Genomic DNA, 19,892 nt, shown 5'->3' on the forward strand with positions numbered 1-19,892 from the left:
GAGCCCGTGCCTCGCTCTGCACTTGCGGATACTCGGAAGAGCTACGCCTCCAAGGCTGGTCCTAACACTTGTGCGTATTGACATGGCGCTGCCTCAGGCGCTCGGCAAACAGTAGCAGCCCGGCGAGTTTCGGCAAAGAGGAAGAAACGCGCGGAATTTCCTTCTTACGGCACGTAACATATAATATAGAGTACAACATTTTTACATTGTTGAACATAAACGTGTTACTTCATGCAGGTTTTCATATGGTGTGCGAATGTCTATAACATGGCATGTACACTTAAACACAGAGTTCTGTGGTATTATTATCATTTTATTATACAAAGCGTCTGATGTGTGAACTCTTCCATACATAGTATGCAATCCTAAGAAATTGTACAATTCACGTAAAATCCCAAAGGTTTTTAAAAGGCAATCCAACCTGTTAAGATGCCACACACAATACATAATAACAGACCTACAGAATAAAAACAGCATTAAACAGTAGGTTGCCTCAGTTTTTTTTCTATCTGGCATGTAAGTCTGTACCTTATCATTTTGTGTTCACTATGTATGGTATTATTATTATTATTATCATGACAAACCCTTCAGGAAAATGGCTATCGTGTAAGAAAAATGCAATAGAGTCCAGTAGAGTACATACACACTGAAGAAACTGTTCATTTTGAAACTGCCTGCACTGATTCTTCTGTAACAGACATCCTGTTCAACGTTCAGCATTAAACTGTAATTTATGTTTTATCTGTCTTTATATGGCAAGATCCTCAATCATATCATTCCTGTAAAGTGCGGTTATAAAATGATACCAACCTTTAAACCACATTATGTAGAGTAAATGTATAATAAACATAATGCACAATACACAAAAACCACATGAAACCACATTACAAGGGCACCTCCTTGTGCTCCCTGCAGTGCCCCGCCCCAGTTACCTAAATATGAAACCAGATCTGCAGACAGTCAGTAAACCACATCTGTTGTCTTCTGCTTCCACCCAAAACCAACAAACAGGTTAAACCCAACATCCAGTCCCCCAAAGGTAACTGAAAACACATTCTGAATAACGAACAACACCAGAGACTACGTTCATGATCTCAACCTGATGCCAGTTTCTCTTACTCAGATCGTTTTGAACTATCTGATCAAATAAAGATGCAAAGGGGTTGTTTTTATTTTTTTTATAATCAGTACAATGTTTGTCCTGAAACTCTGAACAACAACATCAGCTGCAGATGCCTTGCTGTTTCATTGTTGTTTGAGCCTTATTCAGTCTCAGTTCATCACATCCTTTGGAAGCAGCACAAAGCTGCTGGGAGGCTCACCTGCAACTCTGGTGGCCTCACAGCTGCTCCCACCAGGCCAAGTGACCCCAGGTTCAATACAAAGCCAGAACCAGAGAGAAGAAAGGGTGGAATTTATAAAAGGGGGGATGTTTAGATTATCACATCATGATGATTTTCTTTGATGGAGCTCATAAGTGAAAGTAATTTTTCTGATGTCATGCCCAGTGCTTGAAGTATTGACACGACCCGGTACAGTATGTCCGGCATGTTTGCTTATAGGAAAAAGATATCGTTGACTGGTACAGGTCCCCCTCCTGAGCTTTATTATGACTGCATGGTCTGTATTCAGTGATGAAATATGGCCTGCAAGCAACTCTGACCTCATTAAAGAGCAGAGTAGTGAAGTCAGTTTCAATGAGGCTTTAAAGAAAGCTCCCACTACGCACGCATACCCATTGTCCTCCATATCAGGAGCATCAGGGGGGATTTGTAAGCCTTTTGATAAGCATCCGTAGCCCTGCAGACTGCTGCCAACCTCTGTGCTGCAGTCCTCATTCACAGGGAAGCCAGACTGGGAACCACAGATGTTTTTGTGTGTGTGTGTGTGTGTGTGTGTGTGTGTGTGTGTGTGTGTGTCTGAGAAACAGCCGTCTTATACCTTCTGATAGAAAAAAAAAGCAATAATAATTTCTTCACTTTAATAATCTTTAATACTTTGTGTGAATTGGTTTTGTTAATTTTCACTTGATATTATGTTACACACTATATTTAGCCTATCTAAAGAGCTAGATATTTCCCTCAGTGGTTAACAGAGACCAAAACCAGAGCTAAAAGAGAGGGAATATTGGACTTTCGTAAGGTGGCTGGAAACATCCTCATACCTAAATGATCGAATATCCACTATCACAAATACCTGGTTACAATAGTGAAATTTAGGCACCAAAACTGCTTGGTTAAGTTTAGGAAAAACATCATAGTTCAGGTTAAAATAAGTATGACAGTTAAGCTCAGTTACTTCCATAAGTCAACTTACATTTCATACATGACATTGGTTAAAATAAGCCAACGCTGACTTTTGGGTTCACAGGGGACACAAACATCAGTCCCCAGGGTGAAAGTCCTGTGTGTGATCCTGTAGCGCTTTTATACTACATCACCTCACTTTCTCCCTTGCTTCTATCATAACTACTGCTGATTCAAGAGGTTGTGTAGATTGTAAAGCCCTGTTAGACAAGCTGTAGGCTGAAAAATGACTTGACGTGAAGTTTTGACAAAGCCTATACTGCTCAGATGTAGAGTTTTGCACTGTTTGTGTGTTCATGGTCAAAACAACATCCAGACTTTTATTTGTTCACTATTCCATTACAAGTGCGTTTCCTGCATTTGTTTTTTTGGAGAGTGCATTCACACAGTATGGCTTCTTTCAACTTCTCCTAAAGCATTTTAGACAAGGCCAAGTTCTCCGTACACATTTTCACAAACAGGATAAACAGATGAAGAGATTAGGTGATGGGAAAGGGTAGGCGACTGCGAGAGGGAAACAGGGTGGCGGTGACGTAAGAAGAATGAGGAGGGTGGATGGGGGTGTGGAAGAAAAAAGTTTGAGGAAAACAGCGAAAGAAAGATTGAGAGAGTTATTGCTAATGACTGCTGTCTCTTTTGTAGTCGAGCCCTGCTTCACAGCGGGGGGTCTGACAGGCACAATCTATTTTCGTGCAAATCTGCATTCAGAGGGTCCCTCTCAAACCCATTGTCAAGCACATCTTTACCTTCGGCAGTCGACCGCCTGCTCTGAGGCTCCCTCTTGCATTTCCTACTCCCTTGCATTCCTGCTCTCCTAACCTCACTCATCTTTCACTTAATTGCTTATTCATGCACAATTATCTTTCAGGAGGATTGGGGTCTGTGTGGGTGAAGCTGAGAGAAGTGTTCATGAGGAGTGGAAGGAGCTTGTGAAGGAGTGTGTGAACACGAGGGAGCAGTGGACATGTTAAAAATCCAAAGGACACGAGGTTGGCAGCTGCTTGTTCAATTGGCCTTTGTCTCGGGTTTTCGAGCCAGCGTTTTGTCATTGCTAATATTCTGCGAGCTTGTGATGAGGTGATCTTTTGTATTTCTCAGGGATATGCTCATGCAGGTGTGTGTTTGGCAGAAAGAGTGCGTCCCTGTCGGGAAATGTAGCAGTCAAGGCGTTCTTCATGTTGACAAAGCATCTCTCACACCAGCCCATGAATATCAGTGAAACCTGAGAACTGCACGAATGTCAAACATGCAAAAAAAATAAAATAAAAAATAAAAAGAGAGAATATACTGAGAGACTTTGTGTTAAACAGGTATGAGAAATATTTATTTAACCAGATTGTTTTTTATTGTTGTTTTTTTTTTTGTCACTCAAGGATAGCAGAAACAAGCTGTTTATACGGTGAACTTGTTAACAAACAGTTCCTTATTTCTACATCCAGCCCCCACAGAAATACATTAGCATTGATATGGAGTTGGGTTTCTGGCCACCTGGCAAATAAATCTTATTTCTTCTCCCTTTAGATCTGCATTCTTTACTCAGTACCAACTCCTGAGGGAAATATCCAACTCCTCAGCTGCTAAATGCTGCATGATATCAATCAACGTGTTGCTCCCTGTGTCAGTCTGCCATTTGGTGCTGTGCAGGTAGCGTAGCCTACAGTGGGCTTTTTAGAGTATTTTCACTGAAAACAGATGCCGACTGTGGCTGGAAACAACACTGACGAGAGCAGAGAGAGTGAACCGAAACATCGTTATGAAGCGAGAGTCCGCAGCCATGCTGGCGGCTCTATGAGGCTGTACTTTAAATGCCAACATCAGGATGCTAACATGCCCACAATGATAATGTCAACATGTTGATGTTAGGCAGGTATATACATTTACCATGTTCAGTGTGTTGGTTCACCTTGTTAGCATGCCAATATTTGCTAATCAGCACTAAAAACTCAAAAGTCAACCTCAATGCAATAGTTGAGATATTTAGTCTTGACTCAAGTGGTGAACCAATCAACAGTCACACATCAACATCGCTGAAAAAGCGTTAATTACAGCCGCTTTAAAATCTTGTTTTTAACACCGTCTTTCTCTTGCTGCCTTTCAGAGCTCCCTCTTTAATTTCTTCCTCTCTCTGTCTCTTTCTATGACCTCAACGAATCTGTCAATGCCTTCATGCCTAGCTGTTGACCATGACCGGCTGTGGCTCATACAGCCCATTGACTTTGTCTATCATCTCTGCACGCTGCACTAACTCAAACAAAGGGCGAGTTCTGCTTTCCCCGAGTCTTACAGGTTTCTTTTCACCCCCTCCCTTTCAGCACTCCTGCATACACACGCCATGTTCATTAATATGAGCCAGGTCATCGGGATCATGCAGAAGATGGGTAAAAGCTGAAGAAATGTCTTGCCCTAGGGGACAGTAAGTGTCCAGCATGGATTAGTGAATGACAGCATCTGTCCATAGGCTGCATGAGACGGTGTCCGTCTCACTGTGTTCCCTAGGGGCTGCAGCTCTAATCTAGTAATCCTATCTCAGCAATCCCAATGTGTGCTTCACAACAGGCTGCCTTTCCATGCTGCTGATGCAGAGTTCACAGATAAGGTGGCTAACTTTCACCCCCATTGTCCTGTCACACTCAATGAAAAATAGACCATCAGCACTGCTGGAATGTTTTGGAGAAGCCTGCAGCAATAGGCTCACTGGCTACATTACTTGTAGGTGTTGCCTTGCTAGCCTGTGGCTGTGCATGAAACCCTCAGTGTTGACATACTGTCACTGGGACTCAAGTTCACGGTTTAACACGATTTAGAAACTTTTAAGTTGCATCGATGGCAAACAGGCTGATTTAACATTCACAAAGTGATGTTCCATTTGCAAACAAGAAATGTGGAGTTTTACAAGAGCGTGACCACTGAGGGATAACCAAACACTGCAGAGTTTATTGGATGCAAACACGACTCCACAGAACTCAAACAAGATGACGAATAAATAATGTAGATAAACATGCAAGCGGAATGAAGACTCGCTTTAATGGAAAGAGATCTGAATGGCGATACACTGTAAATATCATGTCCTTTAAAAATGACCCTGCGGCACAAAATCATTGATCAAAATCACCAGAGCAACATGTGATGGAACATTACCTCAAGCCATTTTTTTGCTGTCCCAGGTGGTTCCCATTCATGTCCACCCCCGTCGCCGATCACATGCACACAAGCGAACGCTGCACTGCAGGGGGATTACGGCCAGGATGTGGCGGCCCAGCCAGCATCTGGAGTTGAGCCCTGTGCGCCTGGAGCTCCTGGTGAGGGACACGAGCACTCCTATTCATCTAGTCTTCCTTCATAGTGTCATCTGTAACCCTTAGCTTCAGTTAAATCTATTACGCACAGACAAAAACATATAAGGCCATTATAGTCTTTCATTCTTTATACCAATGTGTGACAGTGGGAGAAATATCCAAGCTAGACGTTCAAAACGAAAGCCAGAAAGAAGATTGAATCAGAGATAGAAAGGAAAGAGGAGTCAGCATCAGAGTAATGGGCTCAAACAGGAGTGAGGTGTTCACCATGTGTCTGTCTGTCCCATCACCCTGCAGGCTGCCGTGGACATAGTAGAGATCTGCTTCTCATTTCAATATCGAAAAGGAATTAGAGAGAAGCATAATGGCTGACAGCAGTCTTAACCCTGTCACTCCGATGCCCAAAACCACCAAAAGCCTTCCCCAAACCTCACAGCCACACTCAAACCTCAGCCTGTAAACACAAAACAGCTTTGCTGCCTCTCGTCAGCTTCCCAGAGCCAAGCACTCCATACATCAGAGCCTGAGCAGAGGCCAATAGCCTGATGTCCGTTCATTCATCAAACCACGATGGCAGGCCTTCCGTGTAAGAGTTTCAAAGTTGCAGAGCGTAGGCCTGCCTGGGCCCTATCACTGCCAGCCAGCTGAGTGAAGTGCATGTCAGGAGCCTGATTTGTGAAAGTGCTTGTTTATATGTGGTAAAAACGCAGCCAGTTCCCCCGAGGACTACGCCTCCAGTGAACATTCAAATCCCTAATGAGCAAAAGATGTGTGAAAAGTCCCATTGTGGTAAAAGTTTCCTGTGTATTTTCACACTGGTGAGAGGAGAAGACTGACACAAAAGAAGGATGGAGATGAGGATGAAAAGAGCAAGGCATGAAAGACACATCCTGCAGAAGTTCATGGAGGCAGTGATTGTTATTATTTTTTCGCTCACGTTGCTCTCTCCTTTTTTGGACCTTGTGAAGAGCTCCCTGGCTCTATTTGTGGTCCTGTTCCTCCACAGCTGTTGTGCTCGACCCTTTTTATCATTTTTCTAACCAGCTGTTCAGGCTGGGATCATAAACACAGAGATTTATTTTTGATGCACACAACACACACACACACACACACACACACACACACACACACACACACACACACACACCTGCATTTTCAGATATTTATATATATATAAGTAGTTTATGCCCTGAATTTATGAAAAGATGAAACCATTAAAATACTTTATTGTCTCCTGTCACGCCAAAAGCAGATTAATCTGAAATATTTTGTTTCAGGTACCAGGAAGCTATTCCCCGAACTAACACTATTTCAACAATGTTCAATATTCGAGAAAGGGAAACATAAATACGTGTTTTCTTAGACTATCAATCTCATAACTTGTCTTTTTTTTAACGAGGACTGTGGGAACTTATCAGTGTGCTGCAAGAAAAGCTTGATTTAAGAGGCTACTGTGATTGGTGCAGTTTGGGGGATGATTGTGCTCAGATGTCAGAGTGAATTCCTCACTTTCATAATCATGGGGAACGTACAATGGACACTCTGTGATGAGAAGGTAAAGGGGGCACTTAGAACTTCAGTCAAAGCATAACGGGAAATGCCAGTGTAGGTCTTCATTAAAAAAAACCTTTCCTGCTGCCAATCTTAATATAACTGCCCTGGACTGCGCCTCACTTTCCTCATGTGTGTGCACAAATGGACACACACACACACACACACACACACACACACATACACACACACAGGCAAAGTTTAACAAGCTGTGGTTTTTGTTGAGGTATAATTGATTGGATTTTAATGTAGCCCCTGAAAGAGGGAGGGGATGGCTGATATAAATAATTTCCCTCATTTTTGAGCTGACCTCTTTTTCTCCTGCACTTTGCCATCTCTCTCTCTCTCTCTCTCTCTCTCTCTCTCTCTCTCTCTCTCTCTCTCTCTCTCTCTCTCTCTCCCTGTCTGTCTTGGGTCATAGTGTTTAATGGCTGGCCTGTTGTTAACCCTGTGACATCTGGTGCAAACACAGGGACCCATTTAAGGCCCAATCAAAACACCCGAAAGTCAACGAAGAACAATCAATCACATCTGGCTCAAGTTTATCACTCAAAACTCACCTCAGTTTTAAGGAATCATGTATTTATGTAAATATTTTTTTTATGTTTACATTGTTAACTTTATTACAGTCCCTATAAGGAATAGTTTGAGATTTTTGGAGATACACTGATTTGCTTTCTTGCCAAGAGTTACATGAGAAGATCAATGCCAGTCCCATTCTTGTAAATATTAAGATGTTGCTAACAGCCTGTGAGTGTAATAGCTTATCTTTGGATAAAGACTGGAAACAAGGGGAAACAGCTACCTTAGTTCTGTCCAACAACAAAATCCGCCTACCAGCACCCCTAAAGCTCACTAATGAACATGGTATATCTCGTTGTTTTAATCCTTGGGAGCAGTTGCCGGACAACCACCAGAGACTCCAGGCAGTTATTTTGCTTGGAGAAAGGATGGTGCAGCACATAACCCCCTCCAGAAAAAACCCCACAACATGTCGTTTTCACACTTTCTACAGAACAGTGGTGTTAATTTATAACATGTAAATTAGTGGGAAGCTGTTAGATGGATTTTGTTAGAGCAGTATCAAGAATAGTATCAGTCTTCTCATGAGAGGAGCTTCAGTCTTGGAACAATTCAACTTCAAAGTTTGATTATTTGGTCCAGGTAAACAAGCAATTTTTATGATGCTAGTTAAAGAAAAACTTTATCTAAACCTACATTAATCAAGTCAGTTCCTGTATGGAACAGGTTATTGGTCGGATCTGTGGCAGGCAGGATCTGTGGTGGCAGTGTTGTGCACTGCTGCCTCATATCATAAGAATACAGAACATTATTGTTGTGGTAGCAGAAACCTCCTCCTGTCTGAAATCACCTCAACTCTCAGCAAGAAAATGAATAAATACATTTCCTGCCAAACTATTTCTTTAACACAATCCTAGCTCAATGTTAAATCTCCTCATGCACAGTGTGTTTGGTGAAAAGGTTGGTTATCCACTCAACCTTCAGACGTCTGAACATTTTAGTGCTTTTTGTTTATTGCTGTTGTGTGTATTTGAGCTTTCAGAAAAGCAGGACTGCTTTTCCGGAGACTCTTGTTCCGTGCCTGGTATAAGATGGTGCCCACTTCCTCCCATTGAAGTGGCCAAAAATGGCCTTCCCTGCAGCTGAACTGGGATGGACAATGGGGGAGCAGGATGGACACCAGATCAGAGACTGTGATACATAAACAGTCAATGCCCCCAAACCCAGCAATGCTAACCCAAACACTATGGTTTTCAGTCTGGGACAATGATGCACATAGAAAAAAGAAAGTTCAAACGGACGATAGTAGGATTTGATGTTGTTGCTGTGTAGATCTGGGTGGATTTTAATTATAAGGTTGAAGCAAATTAGCGCATAATGATTCACACATTTCAAACACTTAACTCTCAGGACATTTTTTAACCACGCTGTCATCTGCAATGTGGGAAGAGAGTGTTTAGGCCCAGAAGCCTCAAGCCTTCGCACAATATTAAACAACAGAAATTAGATTTCTTCATTTTGTAATTGGTTAACTGACTGAATTTCTTCTGTTTCTGGCAGCAAGTGAAAGAACTGATCTGAAAACATCCTGGCTGCAGAGGCAGGTGATTATGAAGCTGAACCTGACTCAACACAAACAAACACACAGTGACTTTGTGTGAAATGTGTACACCATCAAGTCCCTACATGTCACAGACCGTGGCCTGGACATCACAGTGCAAGGCCATTTCCTTAAGTGCGCCCCCTCCACCCCACCCCCCATCTCATTTCCTCCATACCCAAACAAAAGCGGCTTCTCTGGGAAAAGTGCTTGGCCACTTGTGTTCCTGCAGAGCCACAAACCCGCTCGCAAGCAGACTCTTTGGTCGTCAGCATGTCTGTATACAGTGTACAGCGCACTTCAGCTTCCCTCTGATGGCATGAGGCAACTGTTTGACTTGTTCAAAATAACCAGTTCAAAACAAAGTCCAAGCAACTTAGCTCACCCAAACATTCAAGTCAAAGTTTCCACAAGAATCAGCAAGAGATGAAGCTTTATTGGGCTTGCAGAACCAAAAGAGCAGTGTTCATCACTACCCTCAGGCTTTGATCTGGCTGCTATGTGGGAGTGGTTTCCCCAGGTGGGTTCCTACTGTCTGAACAAACTCCTTGTTAAGCATGTTTCAGATCGTCAGACTTCAACGGGAAACCCTTCTCCCCCATCAAAGCAGTCTGAGTAAAGGGGAGGGGTGTGTCTCCCAAGAGGCCAAGCAGATCTGAGAGGTCAGAATCAGGATACCAGAAGTGTTACAAGACCAATGAGGCCATTGGGGGAAAAAAATATATATATAAAAATAATGTGGTGAAAAATACAGGAATTTCCACAAAGGCTTGCTCAAACTCAGATGGGGTTAAGGGCCAATATGTTGACAGATTCATCTGCTCTTAAGTGTTCAAATACTGATGCATTGTTGTGACATTTGAGACAAGGATATCACAAAACTAAGTCAGCTTGAAAACTCTGAATAGCTGAGCTGATGAGAATTTGAAGATGCATCAACAGTGAATTCTTTGTTAGATTCCAGCATAAGCTTGAAACATGGCCCAATGTTTACCATTTGTTCAGAATTAGTCTAAAATACCTCCAGTTGCCACAGTAACTGTTACTGCATGTCTCCATTAAAAGCTGAATAAGTCAAACAATGGAGTTGTAAATTCTTACTCCAAGATTGAAATCCTTTCCAAACACTGACAAGATTACCATCAAGACATCTTGGCTGTACCCCATATGTAAAACAAAATATAAGAACCCAGCCCTTCATGATTGAATTACCAAGACCATACAAGCGTCAAATCATAATATTTTAGTCAGCTCTTGTTTTATTTCATAAAAAGACAGGTCTGACACCCAGTGAGGCCCCACTGTCTTCAGACTCCAGCTTTCATCTGGTTGTTGGGTGGTAGTGGCTTGCCCAGGTGGATCCCCACAGTCAGTCCAAACTCCTTGGTGGCATGTTTCTCACAGACCTCAGGCTTCAGCTGGAACCCCTTCTCTTTATCAAAGCAGTCCAAGGGAGTGAAGGAAAGTGGTTCTTCTCCCAGGAGGCCTTGCAGCCTTGTACGCCAGCCCTCCAGCATGGCGCTGCGCACCTCAGTGGAAACGTGAGATGGAGCCCAGAATATCTGAGGGGCCAGAACCTGGAAGCCACAGTAATGCAGGATGCCGTTCTGCAGAGAGAAAGCATTTTTCTGGTCACTTAAACAGTTTGATTTGTCACTGTTGGCAGCCCATTTTAATGTTAGGATGAGTCTTAGCTTGAAGCAGTACCTGCAGTGGCCACAGTGTGACATTCATGTCTCCATTAATACCATTTGCACTGAACATAGATTCATGAGACCCAGTGGTGAAGGACAGCATGGCTTTCTTGTCCTGTGCAGAAAGCAAGCAGTTATGGGAAAAGTCTGAGTCTCGCAATGCCAACCTTTTGATTTGATCCCTTACCTTGAAGACACCCAGGCTGTATCGCTTCTCTTGTGAGAATGCATAGCCCAGTGTGAGCACCCGGTCAATCCAGCCCTTCAAGATCGCAGGAACAGTGAACCAGTACATGGGGAACTGAGAAGTAGGGTTTAAAGTCAATTCAATACAGAGGCGTTACCACAAACCCATTACTGTCACTCAAGGCTCTACCTGAAAGATAATGAGGTCTGCCTCAGTGAGTTTACGTTGTTCTTCAGTGATATCAGTAGACAGCTTGCCTGCCTCCCATGCCGCTTTGGTCTCCTCTGCATAACAGAAGTGATCAGCGTTTCTAACTTCCCCTGCAGAGACAAAGTAGTTTCAGGAATGCACCCACTCTGCCTTTAAATGCAAAACTTTTAAAAACCAAAAACCAACTTTTATATACCAGTGATGTCCTCAGCAGTGGCACTGGCTTTAAACTTCATGCCATAGAGGTCAGATACTTCCACGGTGCAGCCCTGAGCTGTTAATGCTTTTACAGCAGCATCTTTGGCAGCAGCGTTGAATGAGCCAGAGCTCTGGTGAGCATACACAATCAGCACTTTCTTCCCCGCTGAACCAGGAAGTAAAAATATTAGAATAAGTGCACATCAGATCAGAAACTTGAAAAGTGAAACACGAATACAACGCAACCTTAGTCAGAGCATGAATGCAGTTAAACACAGAGAAGAAGGCTCACCCATTCTGAAGCCAGATGTCGACTGCAAATGATGAACTTTACAAGTAGCTGATCTGTTGGTGGAGAGAGACACTCATCCTCCTCAAGGTGCTGCTTTATACAGCAAACCACTCTCACATGTGTTGTCTATCCGCAATCAAGGTCATCACTCAATCAGCTGTCATAGGAGGATGTCTCTCGGGACTCTCCTCCACATAGCTACATATCTTTTACTGAACCTAGACAGCACTTTTAAGTGGGGAGGGGAATTTATGCACCACCAAAAGCCAAGAATATGTAGGGTTTTATCAGTGAAACCAGCTGCAGATTTAGCCTGTTTCAAACACAGGATAAACTTACTCTCGCACATCTTCTATTTCAAGGCAATGTGTGCTCTTCCCATTATAGCCTAAGCAGAAAGAGACTGAACATATGTTGTCTGTGTGTCGTTCATACAGTAACCGTGTGGATATTTGAGAGCGTTCATATCTGTCTGTGTGCAAGATGTTTAAAAATGAAGTGCCACTCCTGATGTCTTCAAACCACATAAGCAGATGTGGCTGAGTGATGCGCTCACTCTACTGTTACTGCCTTCCAGCTCAGTTTTCCTTTACATTACGTTCCTCTGAAGAAACAGTCGCCTGCGGTCGAGCCCACTCACGAATGTTGCCCTGTAAAGGAAAAAAGAAACAAACCCAGCAGTGGACATCAAAGGCAGACATGAGCTGGCACACATCTGGGACCAAAATCCATCCTAAGTCCCATTTATCCAGCCACTGTGAGGAGGAGGAGGGGGTTAATGAACAACCGCAACATAATAACACAGAGACGCACATGCATGAAAGCACGCCACATAAGTGAGACATATGGATACGCTTTGTCAGCTATCCTTCTTCACATTGTCTCTCCTTTTTCTGACTAATTGAGACTGATTGGGCTTCTAAGGCTCAGTAGGTACAGGATTTGTCCAACCACCACATGCATTGTTAAAATTTAAAATTATGCTGGTGTTTCTGAGGCCAACTCTTTTTTTCTCTGCGGCTTCTCTGTTTGTTTCACCATCGCCACTCTGGTTTGTCGTCTTCATTGTGCTTCACGTTGAGCCTCTGGCTGGATTCTCTCTGTTGTGATGGGAAGGGATCATGTGTTTTGCTGGGAGGTATGTGTTTTCATGTTTCGTGATGTATTGACCTTCAGGATTACAGATGTTTCTGTTGTAGCATTGCATGATGTACTCACAAGTATGTTTCACACTTTCTACTATTCATGTCAGGTATTTGGTGTGTAGTGCTCGAGGCTTTCAGCCCGTTAATATATCTTACTCTGGACATACAACATAAAAGGAACATCTGCAGCCCACCTTTAGGGTAAGCTCCTTTACACATCACAACAACTGTGCAATTGTAGAATACATAAGGGCATGAAAAGGCACATTCCAAGGCACACACACATAGATGTAAGGGGGGTTTTGCCTTATTTGTCTTTATGAGAAATGCTGGATATAAACGCATAATATGAAAACATAGCCTACAGTGCCATCATGTGGCCAATGTGTGAAAATACAGCATTTTGGTCAATTTCATGAATTACCTTACTTTAAATAAGATGCTTATAGAACATATTATGCATATTATTATGCATTGTAAATGTGACATGGACAATACTAACAAAGTGGCCTCCCAGGGGCCTGAAGGGTCAAGAGGCCTCTAAGCCCAAGCCTCTTTAAGAGGTCACCGTTGTTAATATTGTTGGAAAAAGATACATACATACACGCATTAGAATAACTGAATGCATTTTAAATGTGTTTGACAGCAGAATATTTCTGGCTTAAGAAATTATAACCTGCATCACAGGTTTCCTTTGTTGAGTCTATGTGTAAAATAAAATTTTGTACAGTATCCCAGTTTCTTGTATAATATCCGTGGGAAAGCATGTCACCGTGGATCCACTGTGGAAGGAAGCCTTAGAATCTTCATTCTCAGCATGAACAGAACACTAAAGCTGAGGCGCAGAAATTGGTTAATGTGCGAAATGTTGCTGAAAAGAGGCAAGATGGGCATGGGGTGAGTGCAAAGTGCCTTTTTGGCATCTATGCCACAGGACTCACTGTCCCATACTCCATCCACAGAAGTTCTCCTCCTGCTTTTTACCACTATAGGATGACAGAGTCCAGTTTGTCTCCCAGTGAAAAGATTGATTCGATGCAGTTTATGGTTTAATCACAGTGTGTGAATATCTGCCAGAGCTTGAGGAGGTTAAGGCCAAAGAGTAATAGCCATCCAGATGGTGAGTCATGAATTGTGGCGATATATTGGCAGAGGAGAATCGGTGTAAAGTGTGCAAACTGCAGCCTTTAACAGATGAATGTCACTGATCTAATCACTGGAATGACCATAAGTAAGCAGAGCTCCAGGATTTACTGTGATATTCTTGGCACACCCTCAGCACTGCTGCCTGGCAGGGATACAAATTAAAAGGCACTCAAGTTGTTTCAGCTGGAGGAAGTTTTGGTCTTGTAGAGGCTTCTAAACAACCACAGAACAGGTCACTTCCTGCTCTGTTGTACTATCATAACCCACAGGAATTCTCTGATTAGAGGAGAAAAACACAAAAAGCAGATCTTTAAGTAAGTGCCACTGTCCCCTACTCCATTTTTAAGTTTAAGCAGAGCCCTGAGATGAACTTAAACCCACTGAGAATCCATCATGTTACCTGAAACTCAGCCTTTTAACAACAGTTTATTATTAGCTCTGGACATGCTAAATTATGTGTGACTGAGATTCAATTACAAGAAATAACTTTCATGAAATGACTTTTCTATAATAGAGCAGTTAACCGGCATGTACTGGTCCACTAGAGGGCAGCAGACACCAGTTACCTCCACATTGCGTCACCTGCAGCCAGTAAATGAACATTTCTCATGACTTTGACATGGCAGCAGCTGCACCACCGTTCGGATATTCATACAAAGTTTGGAGTTGGAGGATGTAATGAAAGTTTGTGATTGGTAAAAACATTATATTCAGATCAGGCATGAGCTCAGGTCGATGCATTTATATCAAACAGCTGCTCCTGTGGTTTCCTCTCTTAACCAAAAGCTGTTATTATGGTTTTCTAATGAAGCAAACATGGCCACAAGAGGGTACATCTGGTAAAGCCTTAAAAACTTGAGCGTTGCTGAGTGAACGTTGCACCTTTGGTTGCCTCCTCAGAAATGCGGCATAGATGACTGAGCACTTAGACATGTCACACAGACCAGATTTGTTCATTCTCTGTGACAGCACAACAGTAATCAGCGGAGTATAGCTGGATCACAGCTCATGCCAGAACAGGAGCTTCATGTTGCTCTCACTTCAGGTTTTGTGTGAGACAGTGAAAAGTAAGAGAGGGCTGGTGACAAAAGGTGCCAAGTGTGTGTCACATGTATGCACACGCCTTTGGCTTAAAAATACCATAATGTGGATCCAATCGTTTAATTGACGATAGCATCACCTTAAAAATGGGCCGATTCATCTTCCCCGTACAGACAAATGAAAAGAGCAGGTGAACATAAATAAGAGGTCTTGTTACATTTGGTTTTTAATGAATCAAAAACATGTAAACCTGACAGTGTGTAACCTTTTTTTTCTCATAGCAGGCACACTGTGCTGGTTATGTTCTGTGTCTGTTAATGTTCATACTGTAGGATGGATGAAAAAGTGTGACTGAGACTGAAAAGATCCAAAGTGAGATAGTTCTGCATTCTCAAAATCACAGAGTAAATTGAATTAGATGGGGAAAAGAAAGAGTTTTCTTTCCGTATCAGCTCTTGTTCTGATATCTGCAATGACGTAAACAATGGCAGCCTCAAGAGACGAAAGTACAGTCTAACCTTTTTCTCACCTGTAGTTCCTCACATGTGTGGCCGTCTCAGTTTGAATTAATGTTAACATTTTTCCTTATTACTGGGATCAAAGACAGTCTGCTCCGTCTAGACTCTTTGCTTTAATCCTGACTGGAAAGTTTCAGGTCAGCTGCAAAATCCTTTTCATGAAACGCTGCTGCTGTACATATTGCATCTGGTGTGAAGTGCGGGAAGGCATTTTAATCATTTTGCATTCCTGGCTGTTCTCATATCAGACCAATAAAATGCCCTCAGTTCAGTTATAAAGGCGCAATAAGGATCTGCTTTATCTGACAGCTGCGACTGTGACTGTTCTGGCAATGGATGGTCCCACAAAAAGGAGAGATGCACGCCTTTCTTGCAAGGAAAAAGAACTGACATTGTGTATTTGCAAAGTTGAATAAAGAATGTAAATCTGTTGGCACGACGTTGACTTTGATTATGTTGTGTCCTACTCACTGTCATTTTTTACTTTTCAGTTTCATTTTATCTAAATGCTCTGTGCCATTCTACCTTTTGATGTCTTTTATTACATTTTATATCTTTAGTTCGAAAATAAACATGTGTGTTAACTGCTTTACTTCTGCTGTTCTTCAATGGACTCCCATACTTGAATGTTTCCTCTCATATTTCTCATCTGTCCTCATGGGGATAATAACTCACTTGTTATATGTTTGTCAGCTAAGTAGAATTTCCTGAGCCAAAGTCCCTGAAGGCAACACGATGAAGTGATGTTCACTGAACTGTGACAGCGTCTCGCAGCAAAACACTGAGTTGCATTGTTAATAGAGTGGATGACAGACAAACCTTGTGCGTATTTATTTAATGTTACAGCGCTGGCATGTACCAAGATAACAGCCACCGCTTCCAGAGTAAATTTTCTGACTGAAGTGAAAGTCTTCGTCTTCATCTCTGCCCCTGAGGAGTTTAGAACAGGTGTCCTCTGTAATGTCAGTCCTGTTGAATTGAATGAGCAGAAGTCCCATTTAAGTAGCTAGAATAAGCAGCAAATTGAAGTTGCTGCTTTTAAGTTTGAAGGAGATAAGTCTTGAATTTTAACTCAGATGGCACATCAGACAGGCATTCCCCAGCGTTATTCTCAGGTGTGCAACAAATCCATCTACTCTGCTTTTCTATTTAAGCTCCTCTTTATCGGTTATACATTGTAAAGGGTCTGTTTAGTGCCTCATTCTGCTTCACTTACTTTACAGTTGGGAATTTCGAGCTCAGGCCTGAAAACAAAACTAAACAAAGTGCCAGTTTGGAATCAAAACTCTGTGAAACTTGTTGAGATTGTTTTGTTGTCAGTACACAGAAGACAAAGGGACAACTCCTCCTTGAAAGAACTGCTCCATTTAAACCATGTAATGTTCATTGAATGTTTCGCTTAACTATTCATCGCAATGAAAAGTTGCAAGTTTAACAACTGAAAACTACATTTTACCCATAATTAGTGACAAAAATGACATACATACACTTTAACTTTGACTCTTAATATAATCTAATTGAGTGAGTTATATAAGAATTCAGCACTGCACACTTGTCATGAAGGGGGAAATTAGCTACAGAGACCAAAGCTGTTTTTTGTACCAGGCAGTAAATGTGTTTATTTCTGCTGTAAAGTCTATTCTTGTTCATTTCTAAGACTGACATATGCATTATTCATGTGAGTGTAAATTGTGACAAATGCTTTTTTGACACATACATTACTGTCAGAGGTGCCTCGTCTCTAAATAATGAATTAGAAAAGATAAAGTGCTTTTGGAAGTTGTGCCAAAAACCTTGAGAAATGCAGCAGAACTGCTGTAACGTCTCACCTCGTCCCCTCCTCCCCTCCCCCTCTTTCTTCTCACCACTGTCGCCATGGTGACAAAGCTGATCGATCAGATGTCATCTGATTCCAAATCAGCAGAAACAATATAAGACAGCAGATGGTAACCAGACAGTGAGGAGAAGCGAGGGAGGGGGTGGGCAAAATGGGTACCAAATTGAAATTAAAGTGCTTCAGCTTATTTGCATATACAGCCTGTGATTTGATGGTGACACATAAGGGTTACAGAAACAAATGACAGGTGAACATGAGTGAAGGTAAAAGTCAGAAGGAGCAGAAAGTTGACCTGAAGCCTGCAGTAATATATGCAAACACAAACTTTTTCACCACTGGACTGCAGATATCACATATGCCTCGACATAAAGCTCAAACTAGATGCGTGGGTGTGAAGAAAAGATTTTGAACATGCGTGTTCATTAACACACAGGCCCACGTGCACACGCATGAACAGATGACGAGGAGGAGTTGAAAACGGGAGGTTTGTGGCTCTAGCCTTTAAACAGATGGCGTCCAGACCGAGACAGACGAGGGGTTACACCCAGGAGAACATGAAAAAAAAGGGGGAGGAGGACACAAGGGAGACAGGGTGGATGGCAGCACTGGGCACAGAACCTGAAAGTCCTCCTATGATATGTTCACTTGGGATTCCACTGAAATTAAATGGTTGAAGTGTTGAATGTCTTTAATGCAGTTGGAAAGAAAATGGATGATGAAAATTGTCTGGGTGGCGTTTGAAATCTTCAGGGTATTGCATCATTCGTCCTGACAGGTGTCTGAACTTATCCTGAATCTGCAGTATAGAGTTAAAGTTGTGACAGATGTGGAGGGATCGGACGAACTGTGAAGCTCGGCTGCACTCAGAGCTGGAGCCTGTAAAACGAAACGTAGGTTAATAAGTAGCAGCATCGTCTCTCTTTAAGAGAGTTTGACATCAAGTGTATCTTTTGTGTTTGTTAGAGAGAGTACACATGAATCAATACTGAATAAAATGGAAATCATCTGCATCAGACCTCTGCAGTGCCTTGCTAATATTAAGCCTTGCTAAGATATTATTAACAGCCAGTTGCATGCTGCTACATGAACAGTTTTGATTGTTAAATGGTAATAAATGGTCATGTATCTATATAATAATATATATATATATATATATATATATATATATATATATATATAGGGACATTTTCAGATCTCATAATACTTGTAGCAGAGGGCCAGATTTATCTCTATTTGCTCCACCGTTATACAGGAAATTGGTCTAAATTGTCTTTGATTATTACAGCATTTGAAGTTAGGCGAGAAAAGTGCGGCCCACACAAACAACTGTACAGACAGAGATCAGCAGAATTGATTTGCACTGTATCACTGCAAATGTGTCTATTCAAAGAACTCATAAAATATTGGCTTCATATCATCACATTCATTGATTTTCATGGAGATCATATAACTTCATGGCCTTACTGAGAGCGTGACAGAAATACCAAAACGAATCTTGAATATCGTATCAAACCCTAAACACACAGCACATATCCAAATCAATGGAACATTACGTTAAGTCTAACCAGACTGAAGAAATGTAAAGTCGAGGAGGCATTTCCTGCCCTGGAATCAGTCAGCTCATTCTAGCTTTCGATGAATGTTTACCAGCAGCAGTTCAGAGGAGTCTTCCCTAATCTCATCGTGAGCAACATATCCAGGGTGATATTTCCCGACTGCCAAAAGACTGAAATGGTCACATTTTGGAGGGAATGATAATGATGTACGCCATAAACCAAAGCCCTCTGAATAATCAGACATGAGCATTCATGACACTGTTTCAGAGGAAACATTTTCCACCATGGGCACAGAGGTGAGTTACTCACAATGATTATATCAGTAATGATTAGCACGGACATTTCCCACTCAGAGATGAACTGATCAAAAATAAAATGCCAGAACACCAACACAACACCACGCACACAAACAACATCAGGCTCTGGTACATGTGTCATAATAAAAGGCGCTACATTGAGAAACACTGATTAAACTTGGTGTCCATCAATTTTTTCTTTCTTTCTTGGATAAGTTAGTTGATTTACAGACCTCAAACATACTGTTCACACCTCACCCTCCACCTCCTGACCCTGTACCTCAATCAGCACTGGGCCTATTAAAGTGCTGCAAATGGCAAAGCACGCTCTGGTAAAACCAGCAGCTTGTAACCAACCAAATGCTGTGCACTGTGCTTTACTGCCTGCAGGCTACACAAGCCCCCTGGGCTTTTAAAACTCTCACCACCGGCTCAAAGATATGACCGATCTGTCCTCAGTCAAAGACAACAAGGAACTGTCTCTGGTGCGGTTTGTT

At 42.1% G+C, this 19,892-nt stretch overlaps 1 protein-coding gene across 1 annotated transcript; it reads right to left on the minus strand.

Moving 5' to 3' along the window:
- Nucleotides 1-10,582: 10,582 nt before the first annotated feature.
- LOC143330823 (ribosyldihydronicotinamide dehydrogenase [quinone]-like) lies at nt 10,583-11,860 on the minus strand. Its single transcript, XM_076747583.1, has 6 exons — nt 11,857-11,860; nt 11,563-11,730; nt 11,346-11,476; nt 11,157-11,270; nt 10,983-11,084; nt 10,583-10,882 (listed from the first exon to the last, which is right to left on the minus strand). Exons 1-6 carry the CDS (start codon nt 11,858-11,860, stop codon nt 10,583-10,585), a joined length of 819 nt encoding a protein of 272 aa, XP_076603698.1.
- Nucleotides 11,861-19,892: the final 8,032 nt, after the last annotated feature.

This window comes from Chaetodon auriga, chromosome 13 (genome assembly GCF_051107435.1).
Source record: "Chaetodon auriga isolate fChaAug3 chromosome 13, fChaAug3.hap1, whole genome shotgun sequence".
NCBI lineage: Eukaryota > Metazoa > Chordata > Actinopteri > Chaetodontiformes > Chaetodontidae > Chaetodon > Chaetodon auriga.